This window comes from Nomascus leucogenys, chromosome 19, assembly GCF_006542625.1.
Source record: "Nomascus leucogenys isolate Asia chromosome 19, Asia_NLE_v1, whole genome shotgun sequence".
Taxonomy (NCBI): Eukaryota; Metazoa; Chordata; class Mammalia; order Primates; family Hylobatidae; genus Nomascus; species Nomascus leucogenys.
In genome coordinates, this window is record NC_044399.1 from 55,193,499 (window position 1) to 55,211,950 (window position 18,452).

General features: G+C 42.9%; 1 protein-coding gene across 1 annotated transcript in view; it reads left to right on the forward strand.

Annotated features, from left to right (window-relative positions):
• Positions 1–13,263: 13,263 nt before the first annotated feature.
• Positions 13,264–18,452, forward strand: part of SRD5A2 (steroid 5 alpha-reductase 2) — a 56,061-nt gene continuing 50,872 nt past the window's right edge. The window contains exon 1 of the mRNA XM_003262706.4: positions 13,264–13,584. Coding sequence (XP_003262754.3) covers positions 13,304–13,584 — 281 coding nt within the window. The 5' untranslated portion in view covers positions 13,264–13,303. The remainder of the gene's footprint in view (positions 13,585–18,452) is intronic.

Below are 18,452 nucleotides of genomic sequence, written 5' to 3' on the forward strand. Positions count from 1 at the left end.
TGTTGCTATCTATTTCAGTTCTTAGTTCTGGTAGTAATTGTTTTATAAATTTGGGAACTCCAGTGTTAGGTGCATATATATTTAGAATTGTTATATTTTCCTGTTGGAGTGATCTTTTTGTCATTATATACCGTCTCTCTTTGTCTTTTTAAACTGTTATTGTTTTAAAGTCTGTTTTGTCTGATATAAGAATAGCTAATCCTGCTCACTTTTGGTTTCCATTTGCATAGAATGTCTTTTCCTTCACTTTTACTTTAAGTTTATGTGAGTCTTTATGTGTATGGTGAGTCTCTTAAAGATAGCAGATACTTGGTTGGTGGATTTTTATCTGTCATTCTGTATTTTTTAAGTGGAACATTTAGACCACTTTGCCTTCAACGTTAGTTTTGATATATGAGGTACTGTTGTGTTCATCATGCAGTTGTTGCCAGAATATCTTTTTTATTTTTCATTGTGTCATGATTTTATAGGCCCTGTGAGATTTATGCTTTAAGGAGGTTCTATTTTAGTGTATTTTGAGTTTTTGTTGCAATATTTAGAATTTCTTTTAGCATTTCTTTTAGTACTGGCTTGGTAGTGGCAAATTCTCTCAGCATTTGTTTGGAAAAGACTTTATCTCCCTTCATTTACGAACGTTAGTTTCACTGGATTCAAAATTCTTGGCTGATAATTATTTTGTTTAAGGAGTCCAAAGATAGGACCCCAATCTCTTCTGGCTTGCAGAGTTTCTGCTTATAAATCTTCTGTTAATCTGACAGGTTTTCCTTTATAAATTACTTGATGATTTTGCTTCACAGTTAAGATTCTTTCCTTCATCTTGACTTTAGATAACCTAGTGGCTATCTTCCTTGGTGATTATCTTTTTGCAATGAATTTCCTGGGTGTTCTTTGAACTTCTTGTATTTGGATGTCTAGATCTCTAGGAAGATTAGGGAAGTTTTCCTCAGTTACTCCCTCAAATAAATTTTCCAAACTTAGATTTCTCTTCTTCCTCAAGAACAAAGAACACCAATTATTCTTATCTTTGGTTGTTTAACAAATCTAAAATTTCTTGGAGGTTTTGTTCATTGTTTCAGTTCTTTCTTTCTTTGTTTTTGTCAGATTGGGTTAATTCAAAAGCCTTGTCTTTGAGCTCTGAAGTTCTTTTTTCTACTTATTTGAGTCTATTGTTGAAACTTTCCAGTGTATTTCGCATGTCTTTAAGTGTGTCTTTTATTTCAAGAAGTTGTGATTGTCTTTTCTTTATGATATATATTTCTCTGAAGAATTTTTCATCCATATTTTGTATTTTTTTGAACATTTCTTTAAATTGGTTTTCACTTTTCACTGATGCCTCCTTGAGTAGCTTGATAATTAACATTCTAAATTCTTTATCTGGTAATTCAAAGATTTATTCTTGGTTTGGGTCCATTGCCGGAGAGCTGGTGTGATCTTTTGGGGGTGTTATGGAATCTCGTTTTGTCGTGTCTGGTTCCTTCTTATTTGAGTAGACTATGTCAGTGGAAAGATCTGGAAGTCAAGGCCTGCTGTTCAGATTATTTTGTCCCACAGATGATCCCTTGATGTGGTACTCTACCCTATGCCCCAGGGATGGGGTGCTCTACCCTATCCCCCAGGGATGGGGCTTCTTTAGAGCTGGACTGGAGTGATTGCTATTGCCTTTCTGGGTCTAGCCACCCAGTGGGACTACTGGGCTCTGGGCTGGTGCTGAAGAATGTCTACAAAGAGTCCTGTGGTGTGGCCCAGCTTCAGGTCTCTCAGCTGTGAATACCAGTGTCTGCTCTGGTGGAGGTGTCAGGGAAGTGAAGTGGACTCTGTGGGAGTCCTTGGTATTAGTTCTGTTTAGTGCACTGGTTTTCTCAAATGCTGGTTATGCTAGCAGTGAAGTTGTCACATGGACAGGCTCAGGACTTCTGGTTAGTCAGGGTGTTGTAGGTGGTGGAATTAGCTGTTGTTTTCTCCTTCCTAGGATCAGGTTTGTTCTGTTATGGGTTGCTGTAATGGCTTGAGTTGGATGGCCTCCAGCCAGGAGGTGGCACTTTCAAAAGACCACCAGCTGTGGTAGTAGAAGGGGGATAGAATCTCTCTTTTTTTTTTATTGCTGAAAATCCTGTGTTTTTATATTCTTTTTTTGGGAGCTGTTTTTGTTTTTGTTTATTATACTTTTAAGTTTTAGAGTACATGTGCACAATGTGCAGGTTTGTTACATACGTATACATGTGCCATGTTGGTGTGCTGCACCCATTAACTCGTCATTTCAATGAGGTATATCTTCTAATGCTATCCCTCCCCCCTCCCCCCACCCCACAACAGGCCCCGGTGTGTGATGTTCCCCTTCCTGTGTCCATGTGTTCTCATTGTTCAATTCCCACCTGTGAGTAAGAACATGCGGTGTTTGGTTTTTTGTCCTGGCAATAGTTTGCTGAGAAACATGGTCTCCAGCTTCATCCATGTCCCTCCAAAGACATGAACTCATCATTATTTATGGCTGCATAGTATTCCATGGTGTATATGTGCCACATTTTCTTGATCCAGTCTATCATTGTTGGACATTTGGCTTGGTTCCAAGTCTTTGCTATTGTGAATAGTGCCACAATAAACATACGGGTGCATGTGTCTTTATAGCAGCATGATTTGTAATCCTTTGGGTATATACCCAGTAATGGGATGGCTGGGTCAAATGGTATTTCTAGTTCTAGATCCCTGAGGAATCACCACACCAACTTCCACAATGGTTGAACTAGTTTACAGTCCCACCAATAGTGTAAAAGTGTTCCTATTTCTCCACATCCTCTCCAGCACCTGTTTTTTCCTGACTTGTTAATGATCACCATTCTAACTGGTGTGAGATGGTATCTCATTGTGGTTTTGATTTGCATTTCTCTGATGGCCCAGTGATGATGAGCATTTTTTCGTGTCTTTTGGCTGCATAAATGTCTTCTTTTGAGAAATGTCTGTTCACATCCTTCACCCACTTTTTGATGGGGTTATTTGGTTTTTTCTCGTAAATTTGTTTGAGTTCATTGTAGATTCTGGATATTAGCCCTTTGTCAGATGAGTAGATTGCAAAAATTTTCTCTCATTCTGTAGGTTGCCTGTTCACTCTGATGGTAGTTTCTTTTGCTGTGCAGAAGCTCTTTAGTTTAATTAGATCTCATTTGTCAATTTTGGCTTTTGTTGCCATTGCTTTTGTTGTTTTAGACATGAAGTCCTTGCCCATGCCTATGTCCTGAATAGTATTGCCTAGGTTTTCTTCTAGGTTTTTTATCATTTTAGGTCTAACATTTAAGTCTTTAATCCATCTTGAATTAACTTTTGTATAAGGTGTAAGGCAGGGATCCAGTTTCAGCTTTCTACATATGGCTAGCCAGTTTTCCCAGAACCAGCATCATTTATTAAATAGGGAATCCTTTCCCCATTTCTTGTTTTGTCAGGTTTGTCAAAGATCAGATAGTTGTAGATATGTGGCATTATTTCTGAGGGCTGTGTTCTGTTCCATTGGTCTATATCTCTGTTTTGGTACCAGTACCATGCTGTTTTGGTTACTGTAGCCTTGTAGTATAGTTTAAAGTCAGGTACTGTGATGCCTTCAGCTTTGTTCTTTTGACTTAGGATTGACTTGGCAATGCAGGCTCTTTTTTGGTTCCATATGAACTTTAAAGTAGTTTTTTCCAATTCTGTGAAGAAAGTCATTGGTAGCTTGATGGGGATGGCATTGAATCTATAAGTTACCTTGGGCAGTATGGCCATTTTCACGAAATTGATTCTTCCTACGCATCATGAGTGAACTCCCATTCACAATTGCTTCAAAGAGATTAAAATACCTAGGAATCCAACTTACAAGGGACGTGAAGGACCTCTTCAAGGAGAACTACAAACCACTGCTCAATGAAATAAAAGAGGATACAAACAAATGGAAGAATATTCCATGCTCATGGGGGATATAATCTTGCCCTATGTTGGCCAGGATTAGTACTCAGGTTTCTCAGGTGATGAGCGGGGCCGTAGACCTCCCAAGAGTTTATGTCTTTTGTTTTCAGCTACCAGGGTGGGTAGAGAAAAACCATTGGGGGTTGGGGGCAGGATTGGGCAGGTCTGACACTCCTTGGGCAGGGCTTGCTGCAGACGCTGTGGAGGACAGAGAGGTGGTTCTTAAGCCAATGGTGTTATGTTCCCAGGGCGATTATGGCTGCCTCTACTGCATTATACATGTCACCAGGGAAGCAGGGGAATACAGGCAGTGATGGGCCTCACTCAGCTCTCATGCAGCCAGCAAGGCCACTCTGACTCCTGCCATGCCCCTCCAACAGCACTGAGTTTATATCCAGGCAGCCTTTGAGCAGGGCTGAGATCTTTCCCCAGGCTACAATCCTTCTCACTGAGAAAGCAAGCAGGGCTCTCAGGCCTCCCTTCCCTGCCTGCCCTTACATTCAGCTGCAGCTTCTGCAATTGTATGTGCACTTCCCATTTGCTCCCCACCCTGATTGTGCTCAGGAAAATTCATGCTCAGCCAAAATTATAACAAAGATGAGCTAGGAGCTTCCTTCACCCTGTGGCCCCTCCCCAGTTCTACTGGCTGCCTTCCCTTCCTGAAGAAGCTCTGTGAGATGAGGCCAGGAATGGTTTCCCTGGGCTCCCCCAGCCCTCTGCACAAGGGCCCCAGCCCTCCCTAGGGATGCAGATGAGAGTCTTTCCCCAATGGAGGTGTTCTCTGGCTGAGCCAGGGCAGGTGCCAAGGTGTCTGTGGAGTCCCCAGGAGCATCCGGGCAGAGGGGAGAAGGAGGCCCTGGGAGAGCACACCTTCCTGCCCTCACTAGAGAGGTATTTATTAACTTCTGCACTCATGGCCACTGACTGAATTCATGTCTACATTATCAGCTCATGTAAATTCATTATCCCAACAGCTGGGAATGAGCTCCACCTTGTGAAAGCCTGTGCTGGATGAGGGCCCAGGGGCTGGGTGCTATCTGTACACTGTACAAGCTCTCTTGACATGCGCAGCTCAGTGGAAGTGCCTGCAGGGCTCTTCCCATTGCTTCTTCTACTTTTATGTTTTGCTTGGCATCCTAAATCTGTTTCAGCTCTGGGTAAGGTTAAATCCTTTTCCTGTGATCTGGATTTTCAGGTTCCCCATTGGGGATGTGTGTTCAGAGGCAAACTTTTCCCTGCTCACACTTTGGGAACTCAAAGTTTTTTGGCTGTCTCATAGAGTTTGCAACAGTAAAACTGCTTCTTTCAAAGGATCTGTGAATTCTTTCAGTTTTCCTGGTATGTTCCTGTGGTGGTTCTTGCAGCAAAAGCTCACAATGTGAGCCTCCACACACTGTTCTGTCCATCCAAGCAGGAGCTGCATGTTAATTCTCTCTGCTATCCACCGTTTTCCAATTTTGTGATATAGTTATGATTTTTTTATTGGTTTGTCGTTTTGTTTTTCTATTTAGGACAAGAGTAGTGTACACACTGCAGTTAGTGTTATAATATTTAGTGTTTTTCTGTGTACTTACTATTACCAGTTTGTTTTGTATCTTCATATTACTTATTATTACTTAATAAGTGATTACTTACGGCTCATTAATGTCCTTTTCTTTTTGATTGAAGTATTCCCTTTAGCATTTCTTGTAGGACAGGTCTGGTGTTAATGAAATTCCTCAGCTTTTGTTTTGGAAAGTCTTTATTTCTCTCCTCCATGTTTGCATAATATTTTCACTAGATATATTATTCTAAGGTAAAAGATTTTTCCTTCAGCATTTTAAATATATCATGCCATTCTCTCCTTGCCTGTAAGGTAAGGTTTCTACTGTGAGGACTGCTGCCAGATGTATTGGAGCCCCATTGTATGTTATTTGTTTCTTTTCTCTCTCTTGTTTTATGATTCTTTCTTTATCCTTGATCTTTGCGAGTTTAATTATTAAATGCCTTGAGGTAGTCTCCTTTGGATTGAATCTGCTTAATGTTCTATAACCTTCTTGTACTTGAATATTGATATCTTTCTCTAGGTTTGGGAAGTTTTCTGTTATTATCCCTTTGAATAAACTTTCCACCCCTCTCTCTTTCTCTATGTCCTCTTTAGACCAATAACTCTTAGATTTGCCCTTTTGAAGCTGTTTTCTAGATGCTGTAGGCATGCTTCATTCTTTTCGATTCTTTTTTCTTTTGTCTCCTCTGACTGTGTATTTTCAAATAGCTTTTCTTCAAGCTCACTAATTCTTCTGCTTGATCAATTCTGCTATGAAAAGATTCTGATGCATTCTTCAATATGCCAATTGTGTTTTGAGCTCCAGAATTTCTGATTCTTTTTAAAATTTTTAAAAATTCTACTTTAAGTTCTGGGATACATGTGCAGAACATACAGGTTTGTTACATAGGTATACATGTGCCATGGTGGTTTGCTGCACCTTCAACCCGTCATCTAGGTTTTAAGCCCCACATGCATTAGGTATTTGTCCTAATGCTCTCCCTCCCCTTGCCCCCAACCCCTTGACATGTCCTGGTGTATAATGTTCCCCTCCCTGTATCCATGTGTTCTCGTTGTTCAACTGCCACTTATGAGTGAACACATGGGGTGTTTGATTTTCTGTTCCTGTGTTCGTTTGCTGAGAATGATGGCTTACAGCTTCATCCATGTCCCTGCAAGGGACATGAACTCATTTTTTTAATGGCTGCATAGTATTCCATTGTGTATATGTACCACATTTTCCTTATCCAATCTATCATTGATGGGCATCTGGGTTGGTTCCATGACTTTGCTGTTGTAAATAGTGCTGCCATGAACATACGTGTGCATGTGTCTTTATAGTAGAATGATTTATGATCCTTTGGATATATACCCAGTAATGGGATTGCTGGGTCAAATGATATTTCTGGTTCTAGAGCCTTGAGGAATCACCACACTGTCTTCCACAATGGTCGAACTAATTTACACTCCCACCAACAATGTAAAAGCGTTCCTATTTCTCCACAGCTTTGCCAGCATCTGTTGTTTCCTGACTTTTTAATGATCACCATTCTAACTGGTTAGGAGATACCAATGAGATGGTATCTTATTGTGGTTTTGATTTGCATTTCTCTAATGATCAGTGATGATGAGCTCTTTTTTCATATGTTTGTTGGCCGCATAAATGTCTTCTTTTGAGAAGTATCTTTTCATATCCTTCATCTACTTTTTGATGGGGTTTCTGTTTGATTCTTTTTAAGTATTTTAATCTCTTTGTTAAATTTATCTGATAGAATTCTGAATTTCTTCTATGTGTTATCTTTAATTTCTTTGAGATTTCTCAAAGCAGCTATTTTGAATTCTCTGTCTGAATGGTCCTATGTCTTGTTTCTCCAGGATTGGTCTATGGTGCCTTACTTAGTTCATTTGGTGAAGTCATGTTTTCCTGGATTATCTTGATACTTGTAAATGTTCTTTGGTGTTAGGATTTATTGTAGTCTTCACTGTCTGGGTTTTTTTGTTCCTGTCCTCCTTGGGATGGATTTTCAGATATTTGAAAAGACTGGAGTATTTTGATCTATGCTGTATCTGCTTTAGAGGGTACCACAATCCCAGTAATGCTGTGGTTCTTGCAGTTTCATAGATGTACTGCTTTGATGGTCTTGGACAAGATCCAGGAGAATTCTCTGGATTACCAGGCAGATACTCTTATTTTCTTTCCTTACTTTCTCCCAAACAGAGTCCCTCTCTCAGTTCTGAGACACCTGAAGCTGGGAGTGGAGTGAAACCAGCATCCCTGAGGACACCACCACTATGACTGTGCTCAGTCAGACTTGAAGCCAGCACAACACTGGGTCTTGCCTGCTGTAACCACTCCCTGGCCACTGCCTATGTTTGCTCAAGGCCTTGGGGCTCTACGATGAACAGGTGGAAAAGCCATCCAGGTCTGTGCCCTTCCCTTCAGGGTGGCAAGTTCCCCCAAGCCACAGATGGGTCCAGAGATGTTGTCTAGGAGTCAGGGACTAGAGTAAAAAACGTTTGAAGTCTACCTGGTATTCTATTGCATTAAAACTGAGCTGAGGGGACTCGGGGGAAAGTGTGGGAGGGGAGTAAGGGATAAAAGACTACACATTGGGTACAGTGTACACTGCTTGGGTGATGGGCACCAAAATCTCAGAAATCACCACTGAAGAACTTATCCATGTAACCAAACACCCTCTGTTCCCCAAAAACCTATTGAAATAATAATAATAATAAATTATAATAAAATGAATAAATAAAAACACTGAGCTGGCACTCAAACCACAAAACACAGTCTTTCCCACTCTTTCCTCCCCTTTCCAAAGGCAGAGGAGCCTCACTCCATGGCCCACAAGAAGTACTGCTGGATTATCACAGGTATTCATTTAAGGTAGAAAGCGTATTAAGTCAGTTGTGGTGATTGCTGCCTGGCCTGGGACTCACTCTTTGGGGCAGTGGGCTTCCCTGTGGCCCAGGAAAGGTCTAGAAATGCTGTTGGAGAGTCAACTTTTGGAATCAAGGACCCCAAGAGCTTGCTTGGTGCTTTACCTCCCTGTGGCTGAGCCAGTACCTGAAACCAGCTAGTCTCAGAGGCTCACCCAAGGCCCTTGATGTAGTATCTGGGTATCACTGCTGGTTATTCAGAGCCAAAGGGCTTTTCAGCTAGCAGGTGATGAATGCTGCCACGACTGGGTCTTTCCCGTCAAAGCAGTGGGTTTCCTTCTGGCCCAGGGTGTTTCTAGGAATGTCACTTGGAAGCTAGGGCCTGGAACAGGGACCTCATTATTCTGACTGGTGCCATATCTGTTGTGGCTGAGCTGGTATCCAAGATGCAAGGCAGAGTCCTCCCCAACTCTTTCCTCTCCTCAAGCAGCAGGAAGGGGTCTCTTTTAGATCTGTGAGTTGTGCAGCCTGGGGTTGGGGAGGGGTGATGCCAGCACTCCCTTGGCTGCCGCAGCTGGTGTCTCACTATATTTTGCACCCCCCAGTCCACTGTCTCTGGCCCTAGTTCAGTACTAGGACTTGTCTAAGAATTGCAGTTCTTTTGGCCTAAACTGCCTTTCAAGTTTAGTTAGAGATCCACAGCACTTCAGCCCTCAGTGGTGAGGTTTATGGGAACTGAAATTCTGACTGCTGGAATTAGTGATTCCCCTTTGGCTGGGCCTGGTTTGAATGCTCCCTTTACGTGTGGGCATCAGCTGAACTTTGTCTGGCTTTCCTTTTTGCTGTAACAGGATAACACTGAGTTTAATGCCTCACAATTGATGTGTTCTCCTTCACCCAGTGCACGAAAATGCTCTTTGCACCACACCACAGCTGCCAGGGTGTGATGGAGGGGTGGCTTCAGTGATTCAAGACTCCTTCTGCAACCTTTTCAGTGCCTCTTGCAGCGACACAAAGTTAAAAGCAGATACTGCAAGTGCTCACCTGAGTTTTGATTCTTGTGAAGGAGCTTTGCTTGCATAGATAGTTGTTAAATTGGTGTCCTTGTTGGGGGAACAATCAGTGGAGCCTTCTATTCCACTGTCTTGCTCCACCTCCCATAGTACTATACATCTCTTCTTTTGGCTAGTTCTGGTTGGATATTTTTGCTATAATAAAACTGTAGTCATAAGTATAGTGCTTTCCAGAGTTCTTTACTTTTTTTTTTTAGTGAATTATCAAGCTTGAAGGGTTAGTGGGGATTCCTAAATATGGTAGCCAGCTGTTTAGAAGTATAGGTGGCTTACATAACCTTGAACTTGCAACTGATGTCTGAAGTAAGGACAGTGTTATGGAGGACCGTGTCCTTAACTTTTGAAGTTTGGCTCAACTCTAGTAGTTGGTGTCAAAAGTTGATGTAACATGCCTAGTAATTTTAGGAATGCTGGATATTGTAAAGGCTATATTCTTACTTGTCTGGATTTAATTGACTTCCTTTAAACAGTGTTGGACTGTGTTAGGTTACTTGTGAGTCATCTTGATCATTTGGGGGATTGATTTTATGTTTTGTTAAGAAGATAGCTTTTATTCTACCTAATTCTAATACTCTATAGATCATTTCTACTACTAAACCATGGCCTTCTGGGATCTCCCAGCTAGCTGTTTCCTGGAGATTGTAAATGACTCTAACACATCTTTCAGGTGCAAATCAACTAATTCAGGGCTCATATGTTCCCCAACCGCTTCCTTTATCAGGACTCTACGCCCTGGGCCACTATTCTCCTGCCCTTTTCAGCCAGGTCCAGGCAACAGAAAACTAAAGACAGCCGCTCTACCCCAGAGCCTGCTAAAAGTATTCAAACTAGCTAATCCTAAGCCTGATTACCTTGTCATGCCCACTCTTTCCTGCAGAAACTACAGTAAAGGCTCTTGCCCACCTTGACCCCTCACTCCAGCTGCCTCCTAACACTGGTGCTTCTCCATGTGGTCTTGGGTGGTGTGCTGTGTCTTCTGTTTGTAGGGATCTGTCGATATAAACCTTTTCCTTAACGATAGTCATTTTAGTCATTTCTATGTCTGCATGTGTTACCACATTGATTAAAAAGAATAAGTACTGTATGATTCCATTTACCTGAAATTCAAAAGCAGACAAAATTAACTTATGGTGTTAGAAGTCAGGGTAGTGTTTTTTTTTCCTGGAAGGAGGATGTAAGGAGGCAGGAGCACAGATCCTGATATGCTGACAATCTGTTTCTTGACCTAGGTGCAGCTTGCAAGAGGGTGTTTAGTTTGTGCAAATCAACCAAGCTGTATATTTATAATTTGGGCACTTTCTTCTTGCATGTCATACATGCATTATTGGTTCCAATTTTCTACCTCCCCCTATATCCCTGCCCTTTAACATGTAACTTTACAAATACTCTCTCACTCTGGCTCTAGAATCCACCATATGGCTTGATTTGGCCAATACAATAAATAGGAAGTAAGGGTGTGCTTGTTCTTGGCCTGAGCCTCAAGAGGCCTTGTGTGTTTCTTCTACTCTTGTGCTTTTGTTATTAACATTATATAGACATGGTGGAGCTAGCTCACTCATCCCAGGATGACAGTCTCAGCTAAGTTGCTCCATCCAAACACAGCCTGGAGCTGGGCTCTAAGTTGTTACACAGATGAATGAGTGAACATTGTCAAGATAAGTCAAGCCCAGCCCAGATTTCTGACCTACAGCCAACCCACAGATGCATAAGCTGAAGATGACTGGTTTTATCAAGCTAATTGTTATAATAGTGGAGAAAAGAACATGAGGACAAAAATTGGGCAGTTAGAAGAAAAGAGAGGAAGAAATTGAGACAGAAGACGTTTCATTTAAAAAAATTATTCCATTGAGCGGGGTTTGAAATAGCGCACTGCCTGTTCTCCTAATGCTGTATGGTATCATGAAATCTATTGTTTACTGAGTCTATGAGCCAGCTTCCTAGGGAGGCTATGGCAATTGAGGACAGGGAAGAGGTAACACTCAGGAATGTAGAAGGAGAATTTGGGTCCAAGTGGGTGGAGGGAAAAATAACTGGGTTTAGTTTTGGGTAGGGCTGGTTTTGAGGTCTCTGAAGGACATGTAAGTGGAGTTTTCCAGCAGGGAGAAAACGCAGAGCTAAAGCTCATATCTTTGCTGGAGATCTAGATTTGGGTATCTTCAACAAGCAGGTTGTAGCTGAGGAAGCTGGGACTGGACTTGCCCTCTAAAGCCAGTGTAAAAAAAGCTTGAAACGGCTGTGATAGCTAAGACCAGGTTATTCCATGAAAAATGCTTCAGTCAGTATGAGTGATTCTGAAGTGGTGGTCAATTAAAAACTGAAGGATGATTAGCATTAATTATAACCCAATGGGAATATGATAAACGACTCTTGGTCAGCAAGCAGAGGGTGCCCTGTAGTGCTAAAGCATCACCATATACCATGTGTGCCAAGAATCAGGAGACACCCCAAACTGGAGCCAATGAGGGAGTGTGACTGTCATTGGACCAGCTGGCCTGATCCAGCAGAAGTGGATGAAGATACACTGAATGGGGGCTCCTGGGAGGCGTGAGTTGAAGGGGAAGGAAGAGAAGAGACCTCCAAAGTAAGGGAAGAGTGAAAAGTGGGAAGGACTGGGGTGGAGCCCCAAGTAGGGACCAGAGGAGAAAACAGGGATAAAGTAATCAAGGGAGATGGGACAGGAAGATGAAAGAATGAGGTAAACAGCAGGTGGGAAGAGGAGGTCAACCTAAAGGAGAAAGCCAGGTCGAAGAAAGAAGGGAGAGACGAAGAGAAGGGATGGGAAGCAGAGGAGGAGGCAGCCAAGAAAACCTGGAAGCTGAATCATAGAAAGGAAGAGGTAGGAGAAGGAGGGGCTGGAGGATAAGATAAAGGTGGGAAACGCAAGAGAGAAAGAACCGCGTCTGGGTGTATGACGGCTAGACAGGAGTTCAGAGAGCAGCGGGGTCGCCAGGCCACCACCTTATGGGCCACGGCTCATTGGTTCTAGGATCTGGGAAAGGGCATCCCAGGAAAGAAGCCCTAGACTTTAGCCTGAGTCTGGGCCACTCTAGGGGACCGGGAGTGGGGTGGCGGGAGAGGACGGGCAGAATCTCGACTTCTGGCCCCAATCTGTGCATGATCACCCGAGCTCAGCGGACGCTCCTCTCTGACCCAGGCAGGCGGCTCAGGGACGCCTGCGGGGATGCAGAGAGAAACCGCTGAGGAATTAGGGCCGGGAGAGACTGGTACCTGCCGGGGGCGCGTGGTGGGGCAGAGCTGGCACTGATGCTGAGAGTGGCTAAGGAGCGCGGCGCCACAGAGCAGAAGGGCTGGCAGAAGCTCGGAAAGCCAGGATGGTTCAGGGTCCAAGGAAGGTCATATGTTGAGTGGGAGCTGTGGGGCAGTGAAGGTGCATAAGGAACTGGAGGAGCTGGAAAGACCCTGGCTTGGGTGTTTGAGGGTGGGGCTGCGTGGTGACCAACGGCACAGAGGGTGTGTATTGGGGCGGAAGAACCACCCCAGCTGAATCGTCCCCGTGGGGTTTTCTTCCCCTGTCTTAGTTCCAGAAGTTGCCGCATCAGAGGCTAATAGTTGAGGAACAAGTCATGCAAGGACAGCCTAAGGGGGAGGTGAATGTAAAGCGGTGGAGAGGGCGGGCGCGAGGGCGCAGACACCTTGTGGAACTAAGAAGGCCTTCGTTCACCTTCCGCCCCCGCGGCTGCATCCTTGAGAAAGGGGTATTGCTGCGAAGCCGCGCCAGGGCTGGCCGCGGCGAGGTGGGAGGCAGGATGGAGGGGCGGGAGCCAAGGCCGAGGGGGCGGACATGGGGTGGCGTCTGGTGCTCCATAAAGGGGTTGCGGGGGACGCGCTCTCTTCTGCAAGGGCAGCGGCCACCGGCGAGGAACACGGCGCGATGCAGGTTCAGTGCCAGCAGAGCCCAGTGCTGGCAGGCAGCGCCACTTTGGTCGCCCTTGGGGCACTGGTCTTGTACGTCGCGAAGCCCTCCGGCTACGGGAAGCACACGGAGAGCCTGACGCCCGCGGCTACCCGCCTGCCAGCCCGCGTCGCCTGGTTCCTGCAAGAGCTGCCCTCCTTCGCGGTGCCCGCGGGGATCCTCGCCCGGCAGCCCCTCTCCCTCTTTGGGCCACCTGGGACGGTGCTTCTGGGCCTCTTCTGCGTACATTACTTCCACAGGTAGCGTTTTTCCCCTGCGGGCGCCCAGTGCAGCGCACTACCCTGCTCGCGGCGTCCAGGAGCGCAGCGTGGGGCGCGCACCGAGGAACGCCAAGGAGGCAGCGCGGAGCGGTGTGAGGAACGCAGAGGCCAGCCTGCCGGGCGCACCTGGCTGGGGCCGGGGCCGGGGCCGGGGCCTGGACGCTAGAGAGTTTACAAGCGGCTGCGGGACAGATGCCGCCTTCACTCCCCCAGGACCTCATCTGCTCTCAGCAGCTCCAAATCCTCTGGCTGCTCGAGAGAAAGAGGTCTTGCGGGCGGGAGGAGACCTGGAAGGCTCAGGTTGGGGAGATCTATTGGACAGGGCTGTTCCTTAACCAACTGCGCGCAGTCGGCGGTTACCTGTGGCATCTCGCGCCCCGCCCCGCTTCTCTTTCTTCCTTCACCTTTTCCTTGCAGGGTGGGGACGGGTTAGTTCTGGGATCCTGGGAGAGTCTTACGCGTTTGGCATCTCCCGAGGGAAACTCAGCTCAGAGGTTCTCATCGATTTAGTCTTTGCAGGTCTAAGGAGGAAGGTGGGTAGAGCCCAAATCCAGACTTCACAGATGGGGAAGAGAATATAGTGAGATCCCACTGACTCAAGCGAGGGTCCCCGCTTCTTAGGCACCTCCCAAAAGGGACCAAGCACACCACCAATTCATCTACCTTTCCAATTTCCCTGGGACTTGAAATGTGAGTGGGTAACTTACAGTTCAAAAGTTCTTCTAGATTAAAAAATCCGGGTTCAGGAGAACTTTGCTTTCTGCTCTGGGAAGGAAAGACAGGAAAGAGACCAAAGGATGTCAGGGTTCAGAGAAAGACTGTCCAGCCTCAGTAAAGTCTCACAGGGAAAGGGAAGAACGAACACATTGTTAAATTGCCTACCATGCCCAATCGTTTAGTATCTATGGTCTCACTTAACTCTGTTGTAACCCTTTGAGAGATATTTATTATGTCCACTTTACAAAGAAACTGAGGCTGAGTAAGGTTATGGGACTGAAAGAAGACAATACAGCTGGTGCCCGCTAAGATACAAATCTGAGCTTGTGAATCTCTGAGGTTTAAGACCTTTTAGCCATTTTAAGTAGGCATATATTCTATGCAAGAAGAGAACAGAGCCCATAAACAGAGAAAAGTTATCAAACAAAATCAAAACCTTGAAGGTTTTGCCTTATTTTGAATAGAAGTTTCCTAGGGTCAAAAGATCAAGGAAGTTTGGATTAGAGATTAGGATAAAGAATGCCTCTGGCATAATCTCTCTCGTAAAGAGAAAGTGATGCCTCATTTTGAGAGAAGAAGGTGTCAGAGACAAATTTCAAACTGGCTTTCTTAATTTCCTCTTATCCTCTGAATCTTCTTTATTGGTCAAGATTTAATATTTATGCAATCTTAACTGAATTCTTACTCTTTTAAAAAGGCAAATGTTGTCAAGTAATAATAACTAAACTGTATCCTTTCAACAAATATTTACTAAAAGCCTGTTGTGAACAAGATTCTTTATTTTACACAGATTTTATTTTACTCACATTTAGATGGTTTAATTTGCACAGAAAGAAAGATGTTGGATACAGGAGATAAGAGATTAGTTTTTTATTTCACTGATTTTTGAACAGACATTTCACAGAGAAATGTGATTTTTATCAACAATTATTTTTATCTTCAAATTAACTACTGTATGTTGACAACATAAGCAATATTTTTATGAGGTCATTTCATCTTAATGATTAGTGTTTTGTGACAATCCTATTAACATAAACTTTAGGCTTGTTTTTGAAATCAAAAGGCACTTTGCACAATAAATTATGACCAGCGCATTTTAAAAAAACCCCAAAGGAGTAATTATGCATAAAATACCTATCTACATATTGTCCTTCTTCAGAGGAAATTTTAAAATATTAGGAAAGGACTTGGAGATTCATTCTGCCTGAGGGAAAATTGCCCACTGGAAGTACACTCTTGAGTTACTTGTCCCTGAGGCATCAGGATCTGATGTTTGTCTTTCCTCTTTTTTGAATTCTTTCTTTGAGCCCACTGGAGTGTTTGATCTGTTATTATTTGAGTGCTTACAGGGTGTTACACTCTGTGCCAAACACTCTGAGTAAATAATTTGCTCATCCCCATACCAACCCATTTAGGTAGGCATGCCCATTTTAAAGGTGGGAAACTGGAGCAAGAAAAGGTTAAATAACTTACTTGCCCAAGGTCACACAATAACAAGGAATCAGAGTTCAAACCCATGCAGTATGAATCCAGATCTCAGGCTCTTCAGGTATGATAATAAACTGTTTTATACTTGCTGGATAAATGCGACCTCATTCTTGCTTTTTAAAAACTATATTTATTCTTAAAATTATTATATAAAAATTTTTTAAATTATAAAAACAATTTTTCCTAACGAAAAATGGAAAAATCCCAAAAGTAGAAAATACTCATAATTACATCTAAGTATATTAAATATTAATGTTTTAGAGAATTTCTATCAAATCTTTTTCCTTAGTAGATTTTCACACATGCTCGTTATGTTGAGTATATGGTTTTTTAGTTCTGTTTAATTACCTAACATTTTATAGTATTTTCCAACATTATCATAGATTTCTTAATATCTGCTTATTTCATCTACTGTAAAAATAATAATTTACCTATATATTCATTTATAGTTGGACATTTAATTTGTCTTGGGGTGAAGCTAGGTTCATTGAAGCTGTGATGTACATTTTTTGCATCTAAATTCTTTTCTAAGTTTAGGTCTATTTTCTTAGGATTCCCAGAAGTGGTTCAAAGGTTATGAACATTCTTTAGGGTCTTGATATAATCATACATATCTGTTTCGAGGCTTAAGGAGTCATTTGGCTTGATACTGAGGGGGCATTAAGGAACAAGCATCAGGCTGTCTTGGCTTTATCTTGTCCTGTGTGTTGCTAAGACAGAGAATAAGATGGAGAGACAAGGAGAAAGGATGGCTCAGGTTTGGCTCAGACTCTTTTGCAAAATGTCCATTGGGGACTGTTCAAAGCAGCAATATGTCCCATCAAATAGAAGTTAAAACTCATTGCACTTTTCTCAATACAAGGATGGCACACAAGAATGTAGATTCCACAGGTTCAAAGGTTTTTGTCTCACTTTTTTATGGCTGTATCCCCATTGTATACAAGGAGCTGGTACATAGTTGGTACTCACTAGAATTTGTTGAATGCATGAATGAGCTCTACTTACAACAACAGTACAGACAGAATTGTAGGAGAGCTACCAATTACTTGGGAATCATAATTGCTGAGATTGCATAGTTAGGTCAATTCAGATAACTTTCCTCTCTTCAGAATCTATTGTTGTGGCTGTTTGGATTCTTTAGCCACATGGAAATGACTGCTGCCTAAGCATGTTGCCTAATCCCACTGCCAAAGTCATTTGAAGTCAAGAGTTATCTCACCTCTTGTTGACTGTGATTACAGCTGTGGAATGACCCCTTGTCTAAACTCTCTGATTGATCTGCACTTTCCCAGGAAGTCTTGGTGTTCCATACAGTGGTCAATCACACCACTTATGCATGTGGTGGCTGATGTATTTTTCAAGACTTTGATGGGTCCTTGATAACTGAATTGAATGAACAAGACAAAGAAACATTTTTTTTTTTTCCAGAGAAAAAGTGACTATATTGTGAAAAGGTTTTGGGCAATGTAACTTCCATGATATACATCTAGAAGCAGAGTATAATGCACACATTAGAGTCTGCTTGAATTCAGAGAGATGTTCCCTGAGGTTTAGATGCTGAAACATTTTTTTGATTAGCCAAATAAAATGATGGCTTCAATAAGGTGCCTTCTTGCTTTATTAGTTCATCCCCCAGCAGAATTTCTCCTCATCCTTCAAGATTCAGGTCAGGCATCCTTTCCTCCAAGAAGCCTTGTCTGAGTCTTGTCTTTTCTCTAAATCCAGTCGTGATGCTGTTCTTTGGGCTTTATAGTAGTCAGTGTGGCTTTCCATGAGGCATTTCACACACTGGATCATAATTATCTGTTCTAAGGAAACGTAGTTCTCATCTGCCCAGCCTCTTCATTTTACAGAAGCAAAGCACAAAAGGTTGGGTCAGTTAGGGGGAAATCAAGGAGTTGGAACTTGAGTCTCGTCATGAGCCCCTGCCAATGCTTCTCTTATTTCATGAGAGGTGCAGATGTCTCAACTATTCAGAAGTAATCAGACCTCACTAAGGAAACTACTCATCTGCTGAGAATCAGAATGAGAATTAATGGCTACATTGGAAACAGTAGACAAATCTCTCCTCTTACAGATTAAGAAAAAAAAGCCCAAACAAGATAAGCAACATTCCTGCGATCACTTAATCATGTGTTAAGGATGTTCCTGAGTCATAATTTGAATCAATTAAGATTAATTGAAAGATTTTTTTAGAATGGGAGTCAGCAAACTTTTTCTGGGGGTGGGGGGAGGGGGGAGGGATAGCATTAGGACATATACCTAATGTTAAATGACGAGTTAATGGGTGCAGCACACCAACATGGCACATGTATACATATGTAACAAACCTGCACATTGTGCACATGTACCCTAAAACTTAAAGTATAATAATAATAAAAAAAAAAAGCCAGGTCATGATCTCTATTGCAGCAACTCACCCCTATTCTTATAGCGGGAAAGCGGCTACAGACACTATGTAAACAGATGAATGTGGTTGTATTCCAATAAAGCTTTATTTACAAAAACAAGCAGTGGGCCATATTTGGCCTATGGGCCATAGTTTACCAATCCCTTCTTAAGAAAACTATGAATGGCGTAGCTTTACATTCAGTGGCCTGATAATTCTATAATAAAATTTGGTTAAATTCTATAGCAAAGCA